General features: G+C 39.2%; 1 protein-coding gene across 1 annotated transcript in view; it reads left to right on the top strand.

The window, feature by feature from the left end:
- PTPN14 (protein tyrosine phosphatase non-receptor type 14) overlaps nucleotides 1-23135 on the top strand; it is a 71923-nt gene that overhangs the window by 26418 nt on the left and 22370 nt on the right. The window contains exons 4-12 of the mRNA XM_054630016.2: nucleotides 4412-4509; nucleotides 6655-6722; nucleotides 9714-9784; nucleotides 11430-11517; nucleotides 13979-14067; nucleotides 15656-15743; nucleotides 16408-16490; nucleotides 18815-18872; nucleotides 22117-22195. Coding sequence (XP_054485991.2) covers nucleotides 4412-4509; nucleotides 6655-6722; nucleotides 9714-9784; nucleotides 11430-11517; nucleotides 13979-14067; nucleotides 15656-15743; nucleotides 16408-16490; nucleotides 18815-18872; nucleotides 22117-22195 — 722 coding nt within the window. The remainder of the gene's footprint in view (nucleotides 1-4411; nucleotides 4510-6654; nucleotides 6723-9713; nucleotides 9785-11429; nucleotides 11518-13978; nucleotides 14068-15655; nucleotides 15744-16407; nucleotides 16491-18814; nucleotides 18873-22116; nucleotides 22196-23135) is intronic.

Below are 23135 nucleotides of genomic sequence, written 5' to 3'. Positions count from 1 at the left end.
AAGTTAGTCATGCCAGTAATAGCATCATTAGAAACGATTGTAAAGGAGTTGTACCTCTTGGGTAACTAATATATGTTTTGTAGTGCTTTGTGTATTTTCAGATGCACTCAAGGTAAATATTTATTGGTATTTAAACTGTGATGTATTTATACTGGCTCAAAATTTCCAAATAAAACAAACTGATTAAAAAAAAAACAAAAAACATTTTAAGTGTTTCCTGCTGCATTGGAGGTGCAAACCCTCCCTGATGTACAGAGAAGGAAAGTAAAACTTGTTGAAAATAACAAAAATCCAGACAGGTTACATTGCAGTATTCAAACTGTATTATACCTTATTAACGCAATACTGTCACCTTTTTGTATAAAATATGCATTTAGATTGTAAATCCCTGGGACAAAAAAGAATTTTTTGTTCTGTTTCTTTACATTTCCTAGCGGAGTTTGAAGCTGCTTACTAAGGCTAGTGGATCTGATAATACTGAGTAATGATTAAGGTAAGGAAGTATTTGCCTTGTGGTTCTTTGTGGAAGTCACTAGTAAGAAAATCCTGAAGATGCAGTGCAATTACTTTGCAAACGTAACCCATATTCTTACTTTTGTAAATCATCCTTTAATTTCTCTACAAAAACCTCACTTCTTGTGTTGTTCAGGCCAGGTTCTGTGTGGCTTGTGATATATGAAATGTTGGTTGTTGAGGAGAATAGCAATCAGTGAAATTCAGTTATTTTCTGTGTGTATCAAATAGCAACAGGGATTTTACATCATGTAAACAGTGGTGATGGAAGGGTGCAATGACTTCAGTGACATTATACAAACACCCACATTCTTTTTTGAAGTGACAGGAGAGCAAATGTGAACCCTGGTCCTGAGGGAGGTACATGCAGAATTGTTTGAGCAAATGGAGTTTGCCTACATTTATGCAGCTGTAGCAGAGTTTGAATCTGGGTATTGCAATTAAATTTTAAAATAGTACCCTTATCTCCTGCTCACTAATACCTGTTGGGTTTTGGTGGGCTTTTTTTTCCTTTAATGGCATGGATTGCCAAAATGCAGATTCTGGAGTTGAGATTTTGTCTCACAGTCATCCAGTTGCAGCTTCTTTACTCTGTAAAAATGTGCTTTTTGTTGCCATACATGCAAATATACTTCCAATGTTTTGTGTGTTGGCTAAATAGAGTTGTGGGAAATGATATCCTTATAATGATGGCTTTGTTCAGACTTGTTGTCCACTCCCATTCCCCTTGGAATTAGCTACAGGCTGGCAAACTGCAGTCGCCTTTATTATATTAAATACACAATGGCTCTGCTAGTAAAGTTTAACCCAAAGAGAGCAATGAAGCTGAGAGATTTCAGCTCTAGGCTGACTCAGCTATGGTGGTGTCTGCTGCCCTGCACTCCTCTGGTATGCCAGAATGGCTTTGTGATTAAACTGTCATAAATCTTAACTTTGATGGTTTTGTCTTTTATTATTTGGGGGTGCAGATTGCAAACTTCTCTTTTTGTTCTCTTTTCATAGGCTTTCCCAACTAAACCACCTAATAGAAGGCTTCTGAAATGCATGTTTTTATCTGCTGTCCTGGAACGACTTTCCTCAGTGAATCTATAGCTGAAACATTTTTAAAATGTTCAATTTCCCTCAAATTATAGATCTACTTTTGCAATCCAAGCGAACAAAGAGCAGTTTCAGTTAGCATGGTGGTATAATAACAGCATTTAATTCAATTTCAGACGGAGGAGTCTCAAATCCCTGACAGAACTTGGGCCAGTTGCTCCTCTCTGTTGGCTGGGCAGGGAGCCTGACCACAGTTTTGCAGCATGGCTAGCCATGAATCTGTGGCTGGTGGAGTTATTAGAGCCTTCTAGTGGAGCTTCCTCCAGGGTATCCTCCTCCTCTGCCTTGACACTGGAATTAGCCATCCCAGTCCATGCTTGGGGACAGATGTCCCGGTTCATGCTTTATTTGGACACCATGAAAAGACATGTCAAGGGACTCTTTAGGTGGATGTCACTTGTCATTATCAGCCTATGGTTAAAGGGGAACCAGGTACCAACCACAGGTTTCTGCCTCAATCTTCTTCACATTATCTTGGCAATTCCACTGAAACAGGTGCCAGAACCACAGTAAGTGATTGCATTTCAGTGAGTTTGCCTGTGAGAAGTGGCAACTTTCTCCATGAGATTTTTTCCTGACAGATACACCAGTTAATGTCAGAGCACTAATTGTGTACGTCCCTTAAACTCTTACTGCATGCTAATCTACAATATATAATAAATCCTAAACTCACTAGATGATATTTAAGGTCCATTCCAACCCAACCCATTCTATGATTCCATAATGTTATAGAATATTCCTAATAAGATTTTTAAATGTGACCCCTTCCTGTGATGATCAAGTGAAACACCTGTAAATAGACATCTTTCTCAGATTGTGGGTGCTGTCAGCTGTCTGTGAATGTCTAACTGTGTGAGTGACTGTGAAACTCAGAGTGTGAGTGTGTATGTGTAGCAGTGTGTGTGCTCTTTATTTGCCCTAACATTTCTAACATCAGCGTTGGGGGAAATTTGTGAAGACAGCTCTTGAGAATTCCACATTGTCCAAGGCAGACACTAAGCAATGTTTCCTCCTTGCTTTCATCACATTCCTATGGCAAGTCAAATGGCAATTCAAACCCCACAACAATGTTTCTTTGAAAACCTAAGTCATAATATTTGATACTACAGTAACTGCATTGGCACTGTATTTTGTTGATGCTTACCTAAGTAATCTTTCCTGTGATTTGTCTGTAGTTGTGTGGACACTGTGGTTGAAATCATGGTTCCTCTACAGCTGGTGACATTCTTGACTTCTGTACTGCTGGGATGTCACTATAAGATTTGACATTGGTTTGAGTCTCATGTAGCCTCTTACCACTCTGTTTTAACAATAGCCTTATTTTATGGCAGATCCAGATTTTACTCTCCTTGTTAGACTAGAATACATAACTCGTGTGTATATTTGTGTGTGTATTTGTAGCATGGACCCAAATAGCTGCTTTTGGGATTACAAGTGTTAAGGACCAAATTCATCCAACATTTGCTCACCTGCATAGTTGATAAAGCAGCTTATGTCAAGCTTCTATGAAAGCATGCATGTTTTCAGAGTTAGGATCTGGTCACTGCAAAGGAGTGGAAAGAAGCTCTTGGACCAAGCAAGTGTGAAACCTGGGGCTGAGGCACAGGGCCTAGGCTGAGAAGCTGCTTGCTTTTCAGCCTGCCTCTCTCAATCAAATTTCAAAATCCCCATCAGTTTAAATCTTTATTGGGCTGTGTGAAAGCCAAATTTGAGCATTTTAAATGAGATTATATTTTTCTTATACCTCAACACAAACAGTAACACTTGCAAGCATAGTTAAAGGCAGCACAGTTCATGTTCTGTGGGTGATGTTGCAGTGGTTCTCCCTTCTGTTGGGGGTGGGAAGGTCACTTACACTCTAAAGCAAGGCCAGAACAGCTTCTCTGGGGAGAGGTTCGGAGGGAAGGTCGGATGTGGTTGTAGCTGAGCACAGTTAGGAGTTTGCTGCCCACAGACTTTGACTGCTCTTCACTGTATGCCTTGCAGAGCTTGCAGTCTCTGGGACTGGCTGTGTGCTTGTGTACCAATTCTTTCTATCCCAGTTTATCTCAAGCAATTATTTCTTAAATCCATGGCATTTTAAGTGGATGGCCTCCACTTTCAGTTTCAGAGGGAGAGCAGGCATGCAGCTCTAGGGTGCAGTAACCTCTGTGCTGCTCACAGCCTGAAATCCCATTTGTTGGGTTTTGAGGTTCTTGATTTGGATGACCCAGGTGTACCCAGGGGTTGGAAGCATGAGGCTGAGTGCACACATGGACTGTGCTAGAAGCTGTGTTTGCTTGGTTTGTGTGTCTTAGTCATCCTTACATATGAATAATGCCAATTAGAAAACCTTTTTTATGGGCCATAGTTTAAGGTAAATCAGCAGACAAAGTGTATAGCTAAAATTCTATTTCTTCAATCAAAATGGTGACAATGGATCAAAAACAAGAGAAGAAACATGGAAAAGCCCCTTTTTGCATTGGAGATTGCATGGTCTCTATAAAATTTACAAAAGAGGTAATCTTCACAGATGTCCCTCTTCTGTGTGATCTGGGGAACCCAAACTAGAGCCTTTTATTTGCCTTTTATTTTCCCTTTCATCCATCTGGAAGCATTGCACAGGTAGGGATCATATTGGTTTGTTATGGTAATGAGGAGCTTCTGAAGCTGGGTACAGGCCTGCTGTTCAACAGCCCGACCTGTTTGGGGTGATTTTTTCCTTCCTTTCCACAGTCTTTTTTTTCCCTGTAAGAAATGTGCAAGCATATAGATACTATAATTTGTGCTCATTTGTGCTTTTTTTTTTTTTTTTTGGTAGATATCAGTATTACCTACAGGTGAAAAAGGATGTTCTTGATGGGCGATTGATATCCTCATTTGAGCAGGGGATTCGACTGGCTGGTCTGGCAGTGCAAGGTAGGATGCTGTGACCCCATAGCCTCTGTCCAGGAATGGCTCTTGTGGTTTGTCCTTCATCTTGACTGGGCACTGAGGCCCTGCATGACTCCTGCTCACAGCAGCTGGGTTTCCAATTGTTTCCAAAGTGCATGGGTGGACTGCTGTGGATGAAACACTCACAGCCTCAGGGTGGGAATGAGGGACGACATCACAGTGCTCAACTTTCCTATTTCTAAAATTCATGCAAGCAGATCTCAACAAAACACCAGTTCTTCCAGCCCTGACCACGGAGTACTTTGCAGTAATGAATTTGCTTCACGTTCTCTGGTTTCAAATGCAAATTACATCAAAAAACATGGCAGCAGCTTTAATTTTGCCTTTAATTAAAATCTCATTTTGCTGTATAGTGCTATATGAAGTATGAAAGAACACATGACCATAATTGTTATGTGAGTTATAAGTTAATAATAAACTACTTCTTACAATATGATTTTTATTCTGAGACTCCTAAGGACATCAATAAAAGTAGGATCATAAAATGTGTATGTGCAGAGCAAGAAGCCCTGTATTTGGATAAAGTATGTTCCAGTCTATCCACAGCTGACTATGAGAACTTGAGGCAGAGTTTCAGCAGTGATGTTCTCTACATGCTCTCTAATGAGTGGGAAGGGGGAAGTATATACATAATAGCAAACACAAGGATCTGATTCTTGACAATTAAAGGTTCAATGGAGAGAAATGCTTTTATGGTCTTTTTTTAGAGCAGTAGAAATGCTGTGTTTGTATCTTAAATCTTTGCTAAAATTGAAGGGAAAATATTTCTTGTCAAATCTTGAAATGTTTGTCTAATAAAGGGAAATATGTGTATAAGATTCCATAATAAATCTTTTAATTTAGGTAAATGAAGATTTTCCAGTGTGTAAGTAAGGTCTGAATAGATACTGAATATGTTTTTGGAGCTTTTTCCCAATTTTGAGATTGAGTCAATCCTACTGTTCCTGACCTTGTATTACTTCCTTTGTCCTTTGCATGTGATGCAACCAAAGGTATTTGAAATACTTATTTCTTTTAAACTTGCAGACTCTGTTTCATGCCCATTTTGATTTCTTTCTGTTTATGTTAAAACATAACTCTGAGGTAGAAACAAAATGAAACTGCATTTTTGGCATCCTTCAATATGTGAAATTGTCTAGTAGCTTTGAAAGAATGTTTAGATAAAATGATTTATGGTGGGGATTTCCAACTCCTATAATATGAGTATCTTGTAGATGGCGTTTGATCCTGTTCAATTAATATAAAATAAAAACCTCCTGGCAAGATCCTCTTTTGATATAAGCTGTTGTATATTTAACAGATAGATAAATATAGGCATTGTTTGGGGTTTTAAAATGTAGTTTAGCCTTTAGTAAGCATTTCCAAAACTCCACGGTCTCAAGGACATTTGGGCAAGAATCCTCAGCCTGACAGATGAGGGAATGTGAGCATGGAGATGAGTATCTTTTGGAGAGATGTAGAAGCAGAGAAGTGAGTAGAAAGATGTGGGCCAGTCAGTTAAACCAACACAGTGCCTGCACTGCTAGGTTGGCTGCAGAAGGATAAACCTTCCCCTATGCTGGCTATTGACAATTTTTAATAAAACTGACCTTTAACCTTTTTAGGTTAAATCTAAAGCTTTATAGGTTTTTAACCTTTATAGGTTGTAAATTAATGTTTTGTTCAACTGTATAGAATTGTAGCAGAGTTAGGTTAAATTTTCTATTTTTTTGTCTGGTCAGGATTGGAAATGGTGGAGAAGCAAAAGTGTGCACAATTTTTAAGGAGGCTGAGCAATCCCAGCATTTTTTTAATGGGGGTATGATTTTAAGAAGGCTACAGAAAAACAAACTCTTGCACTCCTGATGGTTAAGCATTGCAAATAGTCATTATATTAGGGATCAAAGAAAGAAATTACTTGTTGGCTGTCACTTGATCTCTGGTAATAACACTGTTATTTTCAGACCTCCATGTTAAAAGCTAAAGTACAAGCAAAAGTCTTTGTGCTGGGCTGTGGCTTCAGAGAGAACTTGCCCACTTGAAACTAAGCATCTGTGCAAAGGTTGAGTATGGTCTTGACATGTGTGGAAAGTGCCAAAATGAGTAATTGTGTTGATTTTTTTTTTCCAGCGGATTTTGGAGACTATAATCAGTTTGAATCTCATGACTTCCTCCGAGAATATGTTTTGTTTCCTATGGTGAGTTCCTTATCCCTCTCTTTTGTGGTCTTTTGAATAATTTCTCCATGACTCAGAGATGGCTTTGTTGATAACAGAGTAAAAGCACCAGCACTGGACTAGTGAAAGCAAAATTTTCTCCCCGAAACTTGATTGCGGTTGAATTATTCTATGCTGTGGAATGTCAGCCCATTTTCACTTGCTGTTGAGCCTTCACTAGGAACTGGTGCCCACAAAAGAAACGGGCATCTTTGAATAAAAAAAGGATTTGCAGCTGTTTTAGAAGGTGTATAATAGCAGTACTGTGATATTAGCAACATGGCACATCAAGGGGATGTAAGGGCTGCTGCTGTAGTAAATGTTGTGTCACAAGACAAGCCATGCAGCCACTCCTGAAGAGAGTGTGGATTTACATCAGCTGACTGTTGCACTCAAGTGAAGCCTGAATCAGGTCTTCTCAAAATGTTCTCCAAGGACATTCGCTGTAAATTCAGTTTGCATTTGGAAACTAGCAAATAACTTGAATGTTTAGGGAAGGAGCTTAGATCACTAATGGTGTTGGAAATTTGGTGACAAATGCCAAGCACTTGCAGTCTGTGACATTGAGATTCTCTGGGAGGATGAATTAGAGAAGAAATAAACCAAAACAAATGCCTGTTGAAGCTAAGGCTGGCTTTGTCTTAGATGAACAAGTCCATCTGTGTGAGTATTTAGTGTAATCTTCATAAATATAAAAGATTATGGAATTCTTTCCAACTGGAAAAAATATCTGGAAGCAGGGTGGGGTTCCCATGCCCTGAATGTAGCTGCCTGGAAGTTAAGGCATCTGGTTTCCCTCTGCAATTAGTGGAGCAGTAGAGGGAGAATGATTCATCTCACTGTAATTTGAAGGCTTGAGAAGCATTTCATCCTACTTACCCATGCTCTTTGCACAGGAACTGCAGTGGACAGTTCATCTTAAGTCCAAAAAGGTGACATCTGCCTGGTGTCTTGAAGTGAAAGTGCGAATTTGAGCCACTAGATAGTTCAATACAATCTGAAAAAAGCAGAAGGAAGATGGGAATGCACAGAGATCTGAATATGCTTTATGTAGAATATACATGTAAAATGTGCCTTCAGTATTAACCTTTCACTAATAAACTTCTGTTATCTTCTCTATGGAGCAGAATTTCTTTGGTTAGCCATCTTATCTATTGATAAGTAATTGATGATCTTGTGTACAGTTGATGGCTTATGAAGTCATGTATGATAGCCTAAATGGCAAAGAAGATGGCTGAAATTATATATGGAGAAAAGTGTTGCTTTTCAAATTACTCCTCAGGGAGTAATTTTGTAAATGAACTTTTGCCAAGTTCTTTCAATATAAAATGAATCATGGAGTGGTTTGGGTTGGAAGGGACCCTAAGGATCAAAGAGTTTCAAGCCCCCTGCTGTGAGGAGGGATACCTCCCACTAGACCAGGCAGCTCAATGCCCCATCCAGCCTGGTCTTGAGCACTGCCAGGGATATACTGGTACTATTTTTCTGTTCAGAAAAAAATTAGGGGAGGTTTTAGGTCTGTAGATAAGCTTTCAGGTGGTTAATTTCTCTGTGGTTCAGCAATTTACTCTTTGAGCCCATCTCAGACCCTCTATTTTTGTGTCAGCTGCCTCCATAGTGGTGTGGTCAGCTCTCCTGCTTTGTATGCTTGCCATCGCTTTGTGGTATTTTGCCTTTCATCCACGCAACTATTGCTAAATTTAAGAAGATCAGCAGAGTGTCTGCTTCCTACACCTTCAGAAGTCTACTCTTAAATCAACTGTTTCTCTAGACATTTCTTTAACTACTTTTCTTTGCTCTCCTGGGGAGGATGGATAACCTAAAAGTAAATCTTTCACTGCAAGTTCAGTAACAGTGGCTAAGTGCTGCAGATACAAACGAGTCCCTAAGCAAGCTGGGGGATTTGAGTGAATTTGGGGCATAGAAAAAGCCTCCGCTGAGAACATGGCTATAAATTCATTAGTGAAGTGAGCTTGTGGATGAGGGAGGGGCAGCTGCGTTTGTGCTGTTTGATCTTGTGAGGCTACAATATGTGTCAAATGGCATTTCTTCAGCAGTGAAAAGAACAAAGTTATGTACACAGTACACCCCACAGGTGTGTGGCTGTGCATAGGCATGTACCATGCCATTTTTCATTAGCACACTACCACTTTCACATTTTTTTGTGGCAGAAGCAAATATCAGAGGGGAGGGCCCCATTGAGCAAGAAGCAGTGTATTTAAGTACATTACATGCAGCCTTAAGGCTTTCTTCAATAAAAGTAAGAACTTTGAGGTTTTGCAAGAAAGTTTTTCAGCTTCCTTTTTTTTGGCCTTGAATTTATGAGTAGACTTCCTTTATTAACTTGCTCCCAATTATTTCAGAATTGTTTCTACCGCATGTTATTAAATTTGGAGAGTATAAAAATTTCTGCTCAGAATGTGTTGCAAGCATAAAGTAGGTTTTAATGCATCTTGGAAGAAGTAGCAAAACTCAATCCCTTTAATGTGAGGAAGGGAGTACCTGTATGTTGCAGGACAAAAAATACTCAATTTTCCATTTTTTTTTTTTATTTTCAAAAAATACTCATGAATTCATTTTCCATTTTTCCATGGTCTGTGTATTATATTGTTTTTAAAAGGTATCTATTATTTTGTAGATTTGCAAATTTTTTAAGGATTTGTTCAGTACTTATCCAGGAAGAGGTCTGCACTCTGTATTCTGTTCTCTGTTTTGGAATAATAAAGACTTCACCCCATTTTTAACAGTATCTCTTTACCCTCTCAAAAGAAGGTAAAAAAAAAAAAATCAGAGTTTTGTGTTCTTCTCACATATTTTCAGCATCCCATGTTTTGAATTTTCAATGCGGTCAGTGATAGGTCCTCTCTCTGTTACTACAAGTCTTGAACTCTCTGCTGTCATAATTTCTGTCTGCCATATTATGCTCTCTCTCTTTGGCTGACTAGTTTTTGATGCTGCTTCATGTTCTTACAGGATTGGACCCAGGATGAAGCTGTCCTGGAGGACCTGACTCAGAAGGTTGCTCAGGAGCACCGAACTCACAGGTGAGCTTGACATGATAAAGTTTGTGTTATTTTTTAAAAATTTTTTTATCATCATTCTAGTACTTCCCTGCCTCCCCATGCATTCCTGGCAGTGTTTAACTAGCTTATCTTCATGTTGCTATTATGCTTTGTGTCACTGGATTTTTAATTAGTCTATCACAGAAGATTATCTGCCTCTTGTAAACACAAAATGGCTGAGGAGCTTAATCCCAAATAAACGAGCATTTACACCCTTGAGTTTAATGAGCATGTGTAACCCTACTGGTGCTATGCAGTTGAGTCCTCTCTCTTTCTGATTTCATTTAAATCCTGATGTGAAAGACCCTGTGACTTGATCAGTGGTGATCCGAGAGCCTCTTTCAAGAGGAGGGGGATACAAATGCTCTTGGTGTAATGGAAATGAAAATAACAGGAATTGGGTTTGAAGTCTCAAGGAGAAGACACAATATAGTGTTACTAGTTAATGAGCCAGGAGTGTGTGCATTAGTGCTTCACTAAAAAAACCTTCTTTGTGAGCAAGTGTCTTTCATGTTGTCCAGGTGTTCAGTGGTGGAAGTGTTCAAACCTCTAGAGTGCTGTTATGGGAAAAAATGGCAGTGCCCACATGTCATATGCAATAGGAATATTATGTGAAGGATGCTGCATTCCCCATTACATGAGAGAAAGTGGTTGTAAAAGGACAAATACCAATCTCTGAGTCTAAGGCCGTTCTCAGTTTTGAGTTTCAATGCAAGCCTGGGCCTTTGATGCAACCAAAGGAATAGCTTCCAAGCTGGCCATGAACAGGCCTGGTTCTGTTCTCTCCCTGCCATAGGCTGCTTGTGTGATCTTGGTTAACTCACAGACTTGAAAGGAAAGATTTCCCACCTGCTGTGCTCTATAGTGCTATTTCTGCAACACAAAGAGCAAATACTTCCTATCACTTCAGCAGGTAGATCATATTCCACCTCCCTTCTCCCAGGTATTTGGTTCCGATATTTCTGCTTGTAAGCTGTGGTAAGGAGGAGTACAGAGGAGAAAAATTATTAGTGGCTTTTTTTGGACCAACCTGTAATCTATTCTGACCTGCTTTTGAGAATTGAAATCTGTTTGAATTCCTGAGCTGTGACAGGAGAGTGTGTAGACACGTGTGTAAAAGTTTTCAGCTGGTTTGTTCTCTCTTATGAAAGAGAATCTGTTCAACTTTTGGATTTAGTGCCTGTGTTTTTGAACAGCCAACTTGAAAATGTAGGTCTTTCCTTTTAAGTCATTTTAGGAAGCTTCAGTGGCCTTGTATAATATTCAGACAGATTAGCACCCCTATGGTTCAAGTTGTCCATCCAAAACTATCCACAACCTGGTGGTTTAATAAAGCCTGGAGAAATTTTATGTGTGGAAGAAGCTGAGTAATGTGATCAGTTCTGTTTGTTCCTCCTGTCATTTGAAGTGTGCTTTGTACCTTAGCTTAGTGACATTTAGTAAAATTTGCCCCCTTGCTGAAAAGGATCCTAATGTTGAAAGCTATCGTTGTGTTGTGCATTTCTAGGCAGCATTTCCAAAGTGTCTTCTCAAGTGGTTTGTGAAACTCACTTTTTTTTTGCTAGTATTTGTGTATGTGTGTGTGTAATATTGAGCTATTCACTGCCTTTTGTTAATGTAATTGCAGTGGCATTACAGCAGCAGAGGCTGAGCTAATGTACATCAATGAAGTGGAACGTCTGGATGGGTTTGGACAGGAAATTTTCCCTGTGAAGGTATGTCAGTGTATATTATAAAGGAACCTCTGAATCAAACGATGCAGAACTCTGCAGCAACCTTTGGTCTGCATCCAAGTCATGTTTGTCCGAAAGAGACAGGACTTGTTTAACTGATTCAGAGGGTGAAATGACTGCTGGTAGTTTGAACGGACATTGCAACATGAGGCCTACAGTGCTGCTTCTCTTCCATGAAAATCCTTGTTACAGAAGAGGTTGCTATGTTCTAGGGTGTGCTCTCTTGGGAATAAGAGATGCTCCTTGCTTTTCTTTCATCTGCTGTCAATGGGAGAGTGGCCAGGGCAAATGAATCTCAGTTCTGGTCATCTTTAACAGGATAGGAAAAGGAGACCTTGTCTTTCTAAGTTGCTACTTACCAACCATTAACTTCACTTTTCCTTAATTTCCAATGTGTGCATGCAGGTCCTCCATGCATTTTTAATAAGTGGGAATTTCAGGGATTATTTTGCATTTGCAGTCACTTTCCCTTCACTGGAAGTCCCATCCTGCCATGGATTGTCTGGATGTGTGGCCTTATGGAGCACATGCTGCCATGATAAGGTTGTGCTGAGAAACTGAAAACCACTGTTCCCAACATGACCCGTTTCTTTTTGCTAACCTACCCAGACACCATAAGTGGTGGATTGTGAGTGGTTTTCCTGCTATTTAAAGATAACTTGGAATTTAAAAACAAACCCAAATGCACACTAAACAAAACAAGCTCCCTGCTTGTTTTGAAGTCAAAATTGATCCTTTGGCACCAATCTTAGAATTGGCCTGGAGGGGAGGAGCTGAATGGCAAAAAACTTTCAACCTACCAAAAAATTTTGGAATGTTCATTGTCAATGAACTAAATGAAAGCTCTCCTCAAATTCATTTGGAATAATGCTGCACACTACTGCAACAGATTTCTGTGTTGGAAGTGTCATTAGATATTATTGCATGTGTCTGTAAGGTAAGTATGAACAATGGACTGGGTGCTCTGCAAAATGGCAGGAAGGTGTTAGCCTTGCATCAAGGAGCAGCATGCTGGCCATGGACACAAACAGAACTGCATTCAAAGGGGAAAACAAAAGGTTTCTCTTTTTTCCCAGGTAGAAAATGTTGTTAGAATTACGTGTTTTTCTTTCCCTGTGGGTATTTGTGTGTATACACGCACACACGTAGATACATGTACTTGTATGTGTACAAATGCATACATTTTCGGCCATGCATTCCCAATCTTTTTGCCTTGTAAAACTCCCTGTGACACAAGGCAGAAGAATGTGTTATCCTCTAATCAGACTACACTGCTGTCTCTCAGCTTGTGGATGAATATCCAGCCAGGATAACCATGGAAATGACATACACCTTGGTATTTTCTTCATGGGCATCTTCATAAAAAACAGAATTGGAAGGACAACTGTGATTTTTTTTGCAAAAGGCCTAGCACTCAATAGTTAAACAAGTGCAGAAACTCCATCGTTGCCTTCTGAGGTTCAAGCACAGCAAGGCCAGGAGAACAGCTCTAACCAAGTCTATTAAAATGCAGGGGCACCTGATGGTTCGTACAGTGTGTGCAGGCATATCCTTTCTTCTAGCCATGCTTTCTAACCACACTTGTGGTGTTAGAGTGATTTCTGTTTACCACTTTAAAGTGTGACTCAATTACTATATATGCAGCTGAGGGGGAACTGTTCTTGCTTGTTGATAAATGTAGAAAAACCTCTTTGTCAACAGTATTAAGCTTTTGTAGCAAAAAAAAAAATAGGAAAAGATTTTTTAAGAAAACAGATTGCAAAATGGATCAGGAGCACGTGGTTTTTCAAACAGGAGCCTGCAAGGAGACATGGGTAGGTGCAAAAGTAATAGGACTTCTTAGAGTCCACTGGTTTTGCATTGTTTTTATGTGGTGTGTGCAGTTGAATATTTAACCCAACTACTGAAAATCGATAGAAGATATAGCTGCATAGAGAAGAAAGTACTTTTTGGTGTGACATGCTGTGAATTTCTACATGGACAACTTAAAGGAGGAAGTGTGAAGGGTAGAGCTTTTGAGAGGGATTCCATCTCCAGGTGTGGTGTTCTGAAATCTGTACATGTTTTAACAGATGTCTGGAGAAACACCATGACTGTGAAAGAGAGCTACTGCTTTTGGTATTCCTACAGGCTCTAGATAGTTGCAATCACAAAGACAGGTGGGATATTATACAGTGAATGCCAGTTTGTGGTCTGCATGGTGTTTGGAGAGGAGAACTTGGAGGTCATTTATCCTTCTTCTGTTCTCACTAATCAGCACAATGAATCCACTTAAGTGCTAACTGCTCTTAAATAATGAAAATCAGAGTCCAGTCAAGCTGCAAAATATAGGTTGGTCCTGCATCCACAATGAAGGGCTTTTCTTTGGTACTTCAGCATGCATTCCTGTAAAGCTATTGACCAGAGTATTTATTAAATTAAATTTATTATCCTTTCTCTGCAGGATAACCATGGAAATGACATACACCTTGGTATTTTCTTCATGGGCATCTTCATAAAAAACAGAATTGGAAGGACAACTGTGATCTATAGGTAAAAATGAGGGTCTTTTATATTATTATCCAGAGCTGTATGTGTGGGATTTTTTTCCTTACTTGCATATGTGACTGTAATAGTGCCAATCCTCTAACTAAGGAGTAGTAACCTTGCTGTTTTCAGGATTGGTCTTGTGGCCCAAAGAGAAATAAAGAATAATTTCTGATGTCTGTGAATGGGTTGGATGGCGAGAAAGTTGTAGTAACCTGTCATGTATCTTGTTCTAGTTTACAAGGCTTTGATCCCTTTTCTTCTCTTGTCTTTGTCTTCTTCTTTGATGCTTCTGAATACAAATCTGTTAAACCTCACAGCTGGCAGCCTGGGAGCTCAACACTTCTGAAAATGTGGTTGCCACATTTAGGTGCCCCACTAAAAAAATGTTCAGCTTTCTTATTCTGTGATTTTGAGAATCAGGGCTGTGTCACTCTATTGTTTCTTATGCAGTTTATTTTGGTTAATAAGAATTACTTATCCATTAACTTTCTTTTGTGGGTTTGTTCTGTATGAAAATGTTGCTAGAAATCTCCATGGTTTCAGGGAGGATAGTTTCGCTCTTTGCTTCTCTTCTAGTGGGTATTTTTATTACTGTTGCTGTTTACTTGAAGTGGATTTTTACTAATCCCTGTGATTAGAGTAGGAATTTTGTGCAGCCTTAAAGTTGTGGGTTTTGAGGTGCTCTGATTTTCAGTCAGTAGCTAAGGCTTATATCAGACTTCAGCTGGAATTCTGGGGGGAGGGTTGCCTTAAAAGAGCTTTCATTAGTCAGCTTAAAAAATGTTAGTGTTCCCTTTTCCCCGTAGCTCTGGTTTTGCATATGTAATTTTGAGAAGGAATTAGATAATCCTTTAATTGGGCCAGGTGACAAAAGCAAGAAGTTTCTTTACATGTAGAAATGAGAGTTAGTGCTGGGATTCTAACTCTCTGGAAATATGTACTGCAAGCATCCTGCCATGACATGAAGAGGAATGCATGCTGCAAACAGAACAAACAAGTCCCTTCCATACCCGTGGATTGCATGCAATGTACGCAAATGTCTGTCAGCTATTTGTAAGAAGATTATAACTCAGATCTTGGGCAACCTCACAATTACTTGGGAAAAAAAAAATAAAAAAAGATTGCAAACATAAGGCCAGAGTATTAACATGGTATGCATAGCCTACATAACCATGTTGTCAACTTAACCTTCTTTAGCAAGAATTAGCGCTGAATGAAAGGTGGAAACGGCATTTGGGGAGGAATGATACTTAAAACAAAATAATTCTGTTACATGTCACCAAAATCAATCAGTTCCAAAATGCCACAGTTCAGTAAAATGGTTATCATTACTGTGTTTTCAATGTGTCTTCTATTGTGGGTCTTCAAATTCGTATTTTTAAAGACAGCTTTTAACTCTCCTGCTTTGGGTTAAGAGCTGTTTAATCAGAACCTGATTTCCTTGTTTTCCTGACCAGGTTTCTTCACCAAAAAGTTACTGAAAACCTTTCCCATAAAATGAGACTGATGTTGACTAAAGGATTCTTACTGTGTTTGTGAAATGTTTGAATGTATGTGTTGGCAAACTCCAATGCATTTTTTTACTCTGCAGGTGGAATGACATTGGGAATATTGCTCATAACAAGTCTTCAATTGTTCTAGAGTTGATCAACAAAGAAGAGAATGTACTCTTTCACACAGTAAGAAAAAGATCTGATCAGTGTCATCATGAAAGCTACTTATGTAAAAATAAACCTTTAAAATTCTTTTTTCCCAGAGAGGCTCACTTGCATAACACCACCCCCCTCACATTCCTGTTGTACTTTATGCAGAAAGAGAAATTAACTTCATTTAGCTACTAATTTCTGTGTTTTCTTCCAAGCATCCTGAAATGTCCTGTGCTGGGAAGTCTGCAAAAAAACTGAAGTGCCTTTAGAATGGCATAAATACAGCAGCATAAGTAGAAACTGGGAATGAGCTACCATATGTGTACATACTGGAACTCAGAGGGCCACGAGGCTGTTCTGTGCTGTGTAAAATCACTCCACATCTCCCTGAACCAAGGCCAGTACAGAAACTGGACCAGCAAGCTTGAGCCATTTTATTGCTGCAGTCCCCCCATACTGTGCCTTAGCAGTGAAGTGGCAGTGTGTAAATGCACACCACTGGGTTTCAGTAATCCTATGCCATCAGTGCTCTTGAGACCACTAGATGTGTTCTTGGGAGCCAATTCCATGGTAGACCATGGAATAGGCCACGGGAGACCTTACCCAGCATTCCTGCAACTGGATTTTTAAAAAGCTTTTGTCACTTCTTGGTAAAAATAACAAAATATTTTTTTCCTATTTTTTCTCATTTTTAAAGGATGATCTTGAAAATGCTAAATATATTTCACGTCTCTTTGCATCAAGACACAAGTTCTACAAACAGAACAAAATCTGCACAGAGTGAGTACTCTTGCTTCACAGTTGCTTTCTGGCACCTTGCTTTGGAATTGGTCTGAATTTTGGCATGACTGGTTTTGTTTGGTTTTGGGGATTTTTTTCTTTTCTTTTTTTTTGGGGTTGGGGAGGTGATGTTTGTTTTTGGTTTTGGATTTTTTTGGGTTTTTTTCCTAGTCACGTATGTCAGTTATTCTTCTCCCCTTTCCCTTTTTTTCTGGTTTTGTTTTAACCAACAGCAAGGACAGATGGTTGGGAGTCTTGTGAGCTTTGGTGCTCCTCGCACAGTCAAATCCTACAGGGAGTCTTGAATTGGAGGTCTTGGTGTCTGCTCTTGATAGCCCAGAGTATTAGCTTAAACTGGAGTGAAAGGTGACATTGGTCAGCATGTCAAAATGTGAGCTGTAGCAGCAGATGCACTGCCCATCCAGCAGATAAAGGTGCTGGAGAGTGGAGGCTGTCATCTTCTAGTTTGGGCAGGATGATTTATCTGCCTCTTATGCATGCTGAACAAGGAAGGACACCTGGGTGTGTTAATCTGCGTCGCTGTGCTGCCACAACACAGCAGAGATTGTAAATCTAAACCTGAAGTCTCCTTTAGGCTCTGGTTTGAGCACTTTCTTAGAAACTGGCCTTGAGCTAGTCCTCTCACATAGGTGGATTCCTTCTCACTGAAGGAGGAATTCATTAGGCTTTAGCTTTAATTCAAAAGTCTGTTTCTTAGCTGAGATGTTTCATTTGTACCAGCACACATTTTCAGATTGAGATAAATTTGGCTTTCAAAAGGTTAGAGTTTTGAGAAATTTTCGTGGTGTGCTGGGCATGTATAACAGAGAACATTAAATTCTTGCAAAACTTACCATGAAGAAGTCTCATCTCTATCAACAACTCTAGTTAGAGCTGGACATCCCATCTGTTCAGCTGGGTAATGCCATCTGTTGGAAAATAAAGCCAAAATGGTGAGGGGAAGATTGGAAGGTCTTTCATGTGTGCCCACATTATATTGACATATGGTGAGTTAGAGCATAGGAGAGTCCAGAGAGGTGAACTGCTTCAAGTGATCTTTTCACTTACAGAAAAGAGATGTTGGTTAGATTTTACATGTTGCTTACAGTTCCTGGGAAGTGAGTGAAAGACTGGAAAAGACATTTCTTAGCAGCATATAATGGATTTCAGTAGTCCAATACTAATTTCAATTTTAATGGTTCCAGAGGGATTGAATTCAAAGGGAGCTCCTGATTGTTTTCCCTGTGACAGTCAAGAAAGAAAACAAAATACCATAGTGTGCCACCTTGGGATATTTCCCCTTTGAAGCTGTGTTGGGGTCAACAGAGAGAACTTTCTGTTGCCAGTCACAATCCAGACTGCAGAAGCCATAGCTTCTGATCATGTTTCTTACTAAACACTGAACCATAAGTATGTGGGTCCTATGAAAGTGTTGTATGTAGCAAATTCACAGGCCACTTGCAGATATTTGGACTAATAAAGGTAGGGGATGTCACAAAGTCAAAGAGGGAAATAACAAGTTTCAATGTATTTTGGTCATTAGAACTGCTCTCCTGACCATGGTCTCATGTGGTATAAGCTTGTGTGCTAGAGCTTCAGATATTGATGACAGCATATGCCAGTGTATGTTTTCTAGCCAAATAATTTTCCTGCCCTCTGTGTTAAAATGATAGTTGTTTGTTTTCCTGTGTGCCTTTCCTCTAATTGCACATAACATCATTCACCAGATCAGAAACTGTAAGAGGACAAATTCCACCTTTCCTCTCTTCACGTAAGCACTATATTTCTACCTCCTTTCAACTTGTTTCTTTCCCTTTCTCGTATTTTTTTATCTCCTACACTCCTTGCTCCTTCCACTGCACCTGGCTACTCTAACATTGTATGTGGCTCTGCTAGTATTGTCTAACCAGATGGTTTTTTTTTCCTTTTCTTCCTGATCTGTTGCATTGCTTTGGAGTGATTGCTGTCAATTTCATAACATTGTCCTTGTGTTAATGTTCACATTAAGTCACCTGAGATTGTACCTGTCTGCCATGTTCAGTTTTTTACTTAAGAGACATGTTGAATTCATTTTAAACCAGAATTTTTATTTCTTGTGTTTCCATGTGAGCCAAACAGGATAATGATCAAAAGGCATGTATAGTTTGGAATGGGAACATTTCCTGTATTTAAAAGAGAACCTGAATTATTTTCATTTATCCATATATCTGAAAATCTCAGTAATGAGCAATATGAACAGATTCTTCACATCTTGTTTTTCCCATTCATTCTTGACTCAGAATTGAGATATTGTGGTTTCTATCATTTCTCTTTTTCCTCCACAGACAATCAAATTCTCCTCCCCCTATCCGACGACGGCCAACCTGGAGTAGGTCATCTTTGGTACGTGCCACTGTGAGGTCTTTAAGAATATCTATACCATTTCTGATGGGATGAGGCATTGTGTAAGATGAACGACTTTCTAAATTTCAACTAAGCCCATTAACTCATTTCTTGTTGGCAATATGATTGGAATGAGTTTCAAGGGTGTGACTGCCCAGATTGATTAACTGGATAATATCACCATTGAGTAGTAAAAATTACAGTCTTCAAGGCATTCTATTTTTATTTGCCATGCAGAAACTGAGCATCTTTTCTGCTGCATTGAGGCTATTTCAATATGTAGAGAAAATAATCCTCTAGAAAGAGTTTGAAGTGTCTTGTTCTCTGTGCATCAAATCTAGTCATTACAAAATGTTACATTTCACAGTTCTTCAATCCTCATGTTTTTATATAAAGACTACTTACAATTTAGCAGCTTCTTGGGTTAGGACCCTATTTTATGTGTAAAATTACTGTTAATTTAAGTTAAACTATTAGAATCAGTCAAGATTGTGATTCAGAGTTTTTCTTAAATTGTTTTTATTTCTATTTAACTAATCCCCAGAAGCACTATCAATCTGACAAAACTGGGTGTTTTTTCCTGAAATATTTACCAAAAAAAAATCATATGTTAGTCTTTTTTTTTTCCTCCTGTCCATTCTAAAGAAACTCTTTTTGGATTAAATTTTAACATCTAGTATGTCAGTATTTTTTCATCTTATTTAACCGATTCTGAATTTCTGTAACAGTAGCACTGCTGGTTCCTTGGACAGAGGGCAATATTATCTCTATGCAGGTTGCCAGTTTTCATGTGTGGTATAAGTTGTACCTACTTTGTAGACCTTTCCAGAGTGAAAAGTCCATTACCCTATTGCTGCCTGGCAGAAAGGTGATGTGGGCGAGTGTTTTCTTGACATTTCCCCACAGTGTGGTTACAGTTTGTGAAAATGTTCCAAAATTAGGCTTAAGCAGGTACTGATTTTAAGATAGCTTTATCCTTGCAGATTTCAACGCAGGTTATTTTCCTGTGTGAATGTATAGAATCCATTAGATCTAAAGTTGCACTCTCTGTGTCCCAGGCACTGGCAGGAAAGCTGCTGTAGCTGCCTCCAGGTTTCTTTGTCTTTCCTTTGTTAAGGTGTCATGATGCAATACACAGGCTGTGTATTGCATTCTCTGTAGCATATTTACAATATTTTTGGTATCTATGAGTTAGAACCGTGGAAATAACTATGAAAAACTGACGGTGAAAAAAATGAATGGTGCTTTGCATTTTTATGCTACAGCCTCTGTAATATCATGAGGGGGGAAAGTGAGCTGCTTTCTAAATTGTATGTGAAAAATGGAAATCTGCTCTTTCAAAAGAAAAAACAAATCATGCTGACACTTTGTTTTAAGCATAAGCATGCAACAAGCTTTAAATCCCCAGAATCTCAGGAAGATCAAGAGGAAGAATGTGGGCTCATCAATTGAAAAAAGTGCACTGGGCTGCTGACTGCTCACGGTGAACTTTCAGCTGCCTTTTTCATAATTGTTCTGCTAACTTGTTGGAACAATTCTCTTTGGGAGGAAAAAAAAAGCCCTCCTGACTGTTTTCTGAACTGCACATACCTTCATACACCTACCTATTCATTTGTCTTGTGTAGCAATAAATCAGTAGGCAGAAATGGGAAGTGAAGTGGAATCTTTTGGGTGAGGCTCTGCCACTTCACTAGGCATCATGTTCTTTGCTTTCAGATCAAGACCCTTTATATGGTTTTGGCATGGTTTCTGCTGTCTCTTTTTCCTGTCAGACCACCCAGCAATGTTGGTTTTCCAAAAAAAAAAAAACCCTCAGTGTAGGAGACCTTAATATAATGGTATGTTTAATTACCTGATTTTTAAAAAAAATAAGTCATCATTAATTGTTGTTCTGCAGACCCCAGGGTTCTATTTTTTCAGAGGAGGCAGATGGGCCTTAGAAATAAAAATTCCAGATTTCTTGCAGATACCTTTCATAACATCTATCACAAAGAAAACTGTCTGCTCCAGATGCATGCATTCTTAGTAGAAGTCACTTCTCTTTCCTTGCACTTTTTCTCTGCCCTCCATTTGTTAGGCTTTCCAGCACCAGGTCCAGCCTCAGCTCCTCTACTAAAATTGTCAACAGCAGTCTCCTTGGCCCAGGTTGTTCAGTGAGACTAGGGTTTTATACCTTTGGAAGCAGTTCTTGTAGCAAAAATACTTCTTGCTGTTTTCCAGCTCTGGCTTAACACACCTATTTTGTATGCAAGAATTCATACTGAGCTCGGTATCTTTGATTCTTATTCCTTCTCACCATTTACATGGAAAATGTAAATCTTACCCCTTCCCCACCCCCTCTTTGCTAGCAAACTTGCAGGGTGCTTATTTGGTGCATGTGCACACAAAGGCAGATTATGTGGGGTTTTTTGCCTTGGGCATCCACAGTATTCCTTAATAGTTTGAACTACGTGAATCAGCCTGGATGAAAAGCCCTTATTCTGCTGCTAAGGAGGACACATTCATGAGACAGGAGTGTCTTCCTTGTCTTTCTGCTTACTTCATATATTGAAATATGTTTTCATAAACTTTGCTCTGTGACACCAGACAGGACATTGCAGAGCAGGTGGCAAAGTAGAATTGCTAAACACATTGGTTTACCAAGAGACAAAGCTGGGGAATACAGCATCAGCTCTGATTTATTTTCTGTAAATGATCCTGCTGATTTAATACTGAATTGCCCCATCTGGGATTTGCATTTAAAAAATTCTTTCAGTGCAGGTTATTGGAGTAAACTCGAATTCATTATCTAAGGAATTCAATGTTTGTGTAATTTACGGAGTTATTTTAAATCCATATGTGGTCTTATTGCGTGTGTAACAGTGTCCTAAATCCTTGAATTTGTTCCATGTCTGCTTTTGTCCTGATTAGATGTCTGTTTTGTTTGGGTTTAATTCTTCAAGGGCAAAGGCTTTTAATAAAAATGTGAAGAATTTTAAAAGAGCTGAAATTAGGGATGTTGTTTTCTGAAGTGGTTGAGAACTCTAAACTGGTCAGTTTTGGACTGGCCAGTTTAGATTAGTAACAAAATTTAGCAAGGAATTTACAAAAAGTTATTATCTGTTCTATAAGGAGCTGCCAAGATGTGTTTTTGGCTGGGTAAGAAGGAGCAGTATTCAGTGGAAAGGGCACAGAACCATTTTTCCTGTTTCAGTTGCAAAAATTGTGGCTAATGCTTTTTTATTTCCTTGTGCTTTTATTTCAGCCAAGACAACATCCTTTTATACTGCCTCCTATGCATGTCCAGTGTGGAGAACACTACACTGAAACACATAATTCACAAGGTACTTAGAGCATATATTTTCCCTTTAAGGTACTTCAATTTTATGTGTATGCAAAGAAGCTCCTAAGCCTTATATCCAGATTTATAATGCCATCATGGTCAAATGGGAGCTGCTGCTGCAGGAGAACTAGCAGTTTTATAGTTAATGTTGCAGTAAGTCTTCTGTTTGAAGTCCAACTCCAGTTTTCAAATTTCCCTAAAATATCTGTGTGTGATTATATGGACCTTAAACTTGGTATTCCAGTTCAGTGAACTGAAAAAATAATTTCTGAAGGGAGTGTGATGGCTGTACTCAAAGGCAGTGCCAGCTGGGGCCAGGGAGAGAAACCGAGTGAGGGAAAAGGAGACAGCAAAAAGCTTTTACTGTAGGAGAAATCATAATGTCCCGTTCATGAAACTGTATCTGTGGCCAACCTTTTCTGCCGATTTTTCACCACCATCTGCCTGCATTGTTAGCCTTACAGACACAAGGAGGGTTAACTGTTTTCACGCCCATATTTGACAAATAAATTCTTTAAGAGGTTGTGCCAGGTTACTTTGATCAAGTCTGGGAATGGAGCCCAGCCCCTAAACAGCTTGAGTCTCACACCCTTGACCACCCCACCTTTTGGAATACACGTAGCCAGGTCTGTTAGGCTGCTGTTCTTTGCAATTCATGAGAGGTGCAGCTGAAGTACTCTCAGCAGCAGAGGAACTCTCAATCATACCTGTTAATGTTTTGGATTGTGGGGTCTGACTATTTTTAAGGCAGAATTTGGTAAGTTTTGAAAGGAGCCATTTAGTAGAGTTCCTTGCATACAGTAGACTTGAATTAGTGGCTGCTACTGTTCTACTGTGAAGGTGAGACTGTGAAGAATATTCTCAATTTTAGAAGAATTGTAAAATTATCTTAGTTTTACAAGAGACTTTTCTACATTTTCAAAGAACTCGCTGATTTCAGA

Source organism: Agelaius phoeniceus, chromosome 3 (assembly GCF_051311805.1).
Source record: "Agelaius phoeniceus isolate bAgePho1 chromosome 3, bAgePho1.hap1, whole genome shotgun sequence".
In the NCBI taxonomy this organism is placed as follows: Eukaryota; Metazoa; Chordata; class Aves; order Passeriformes; family Icteridae; genus Agelaius; species Agelaius phoeniceus.
This window is presented reverse-complemented; position numbering and strand designations above follow the sequence as displayed.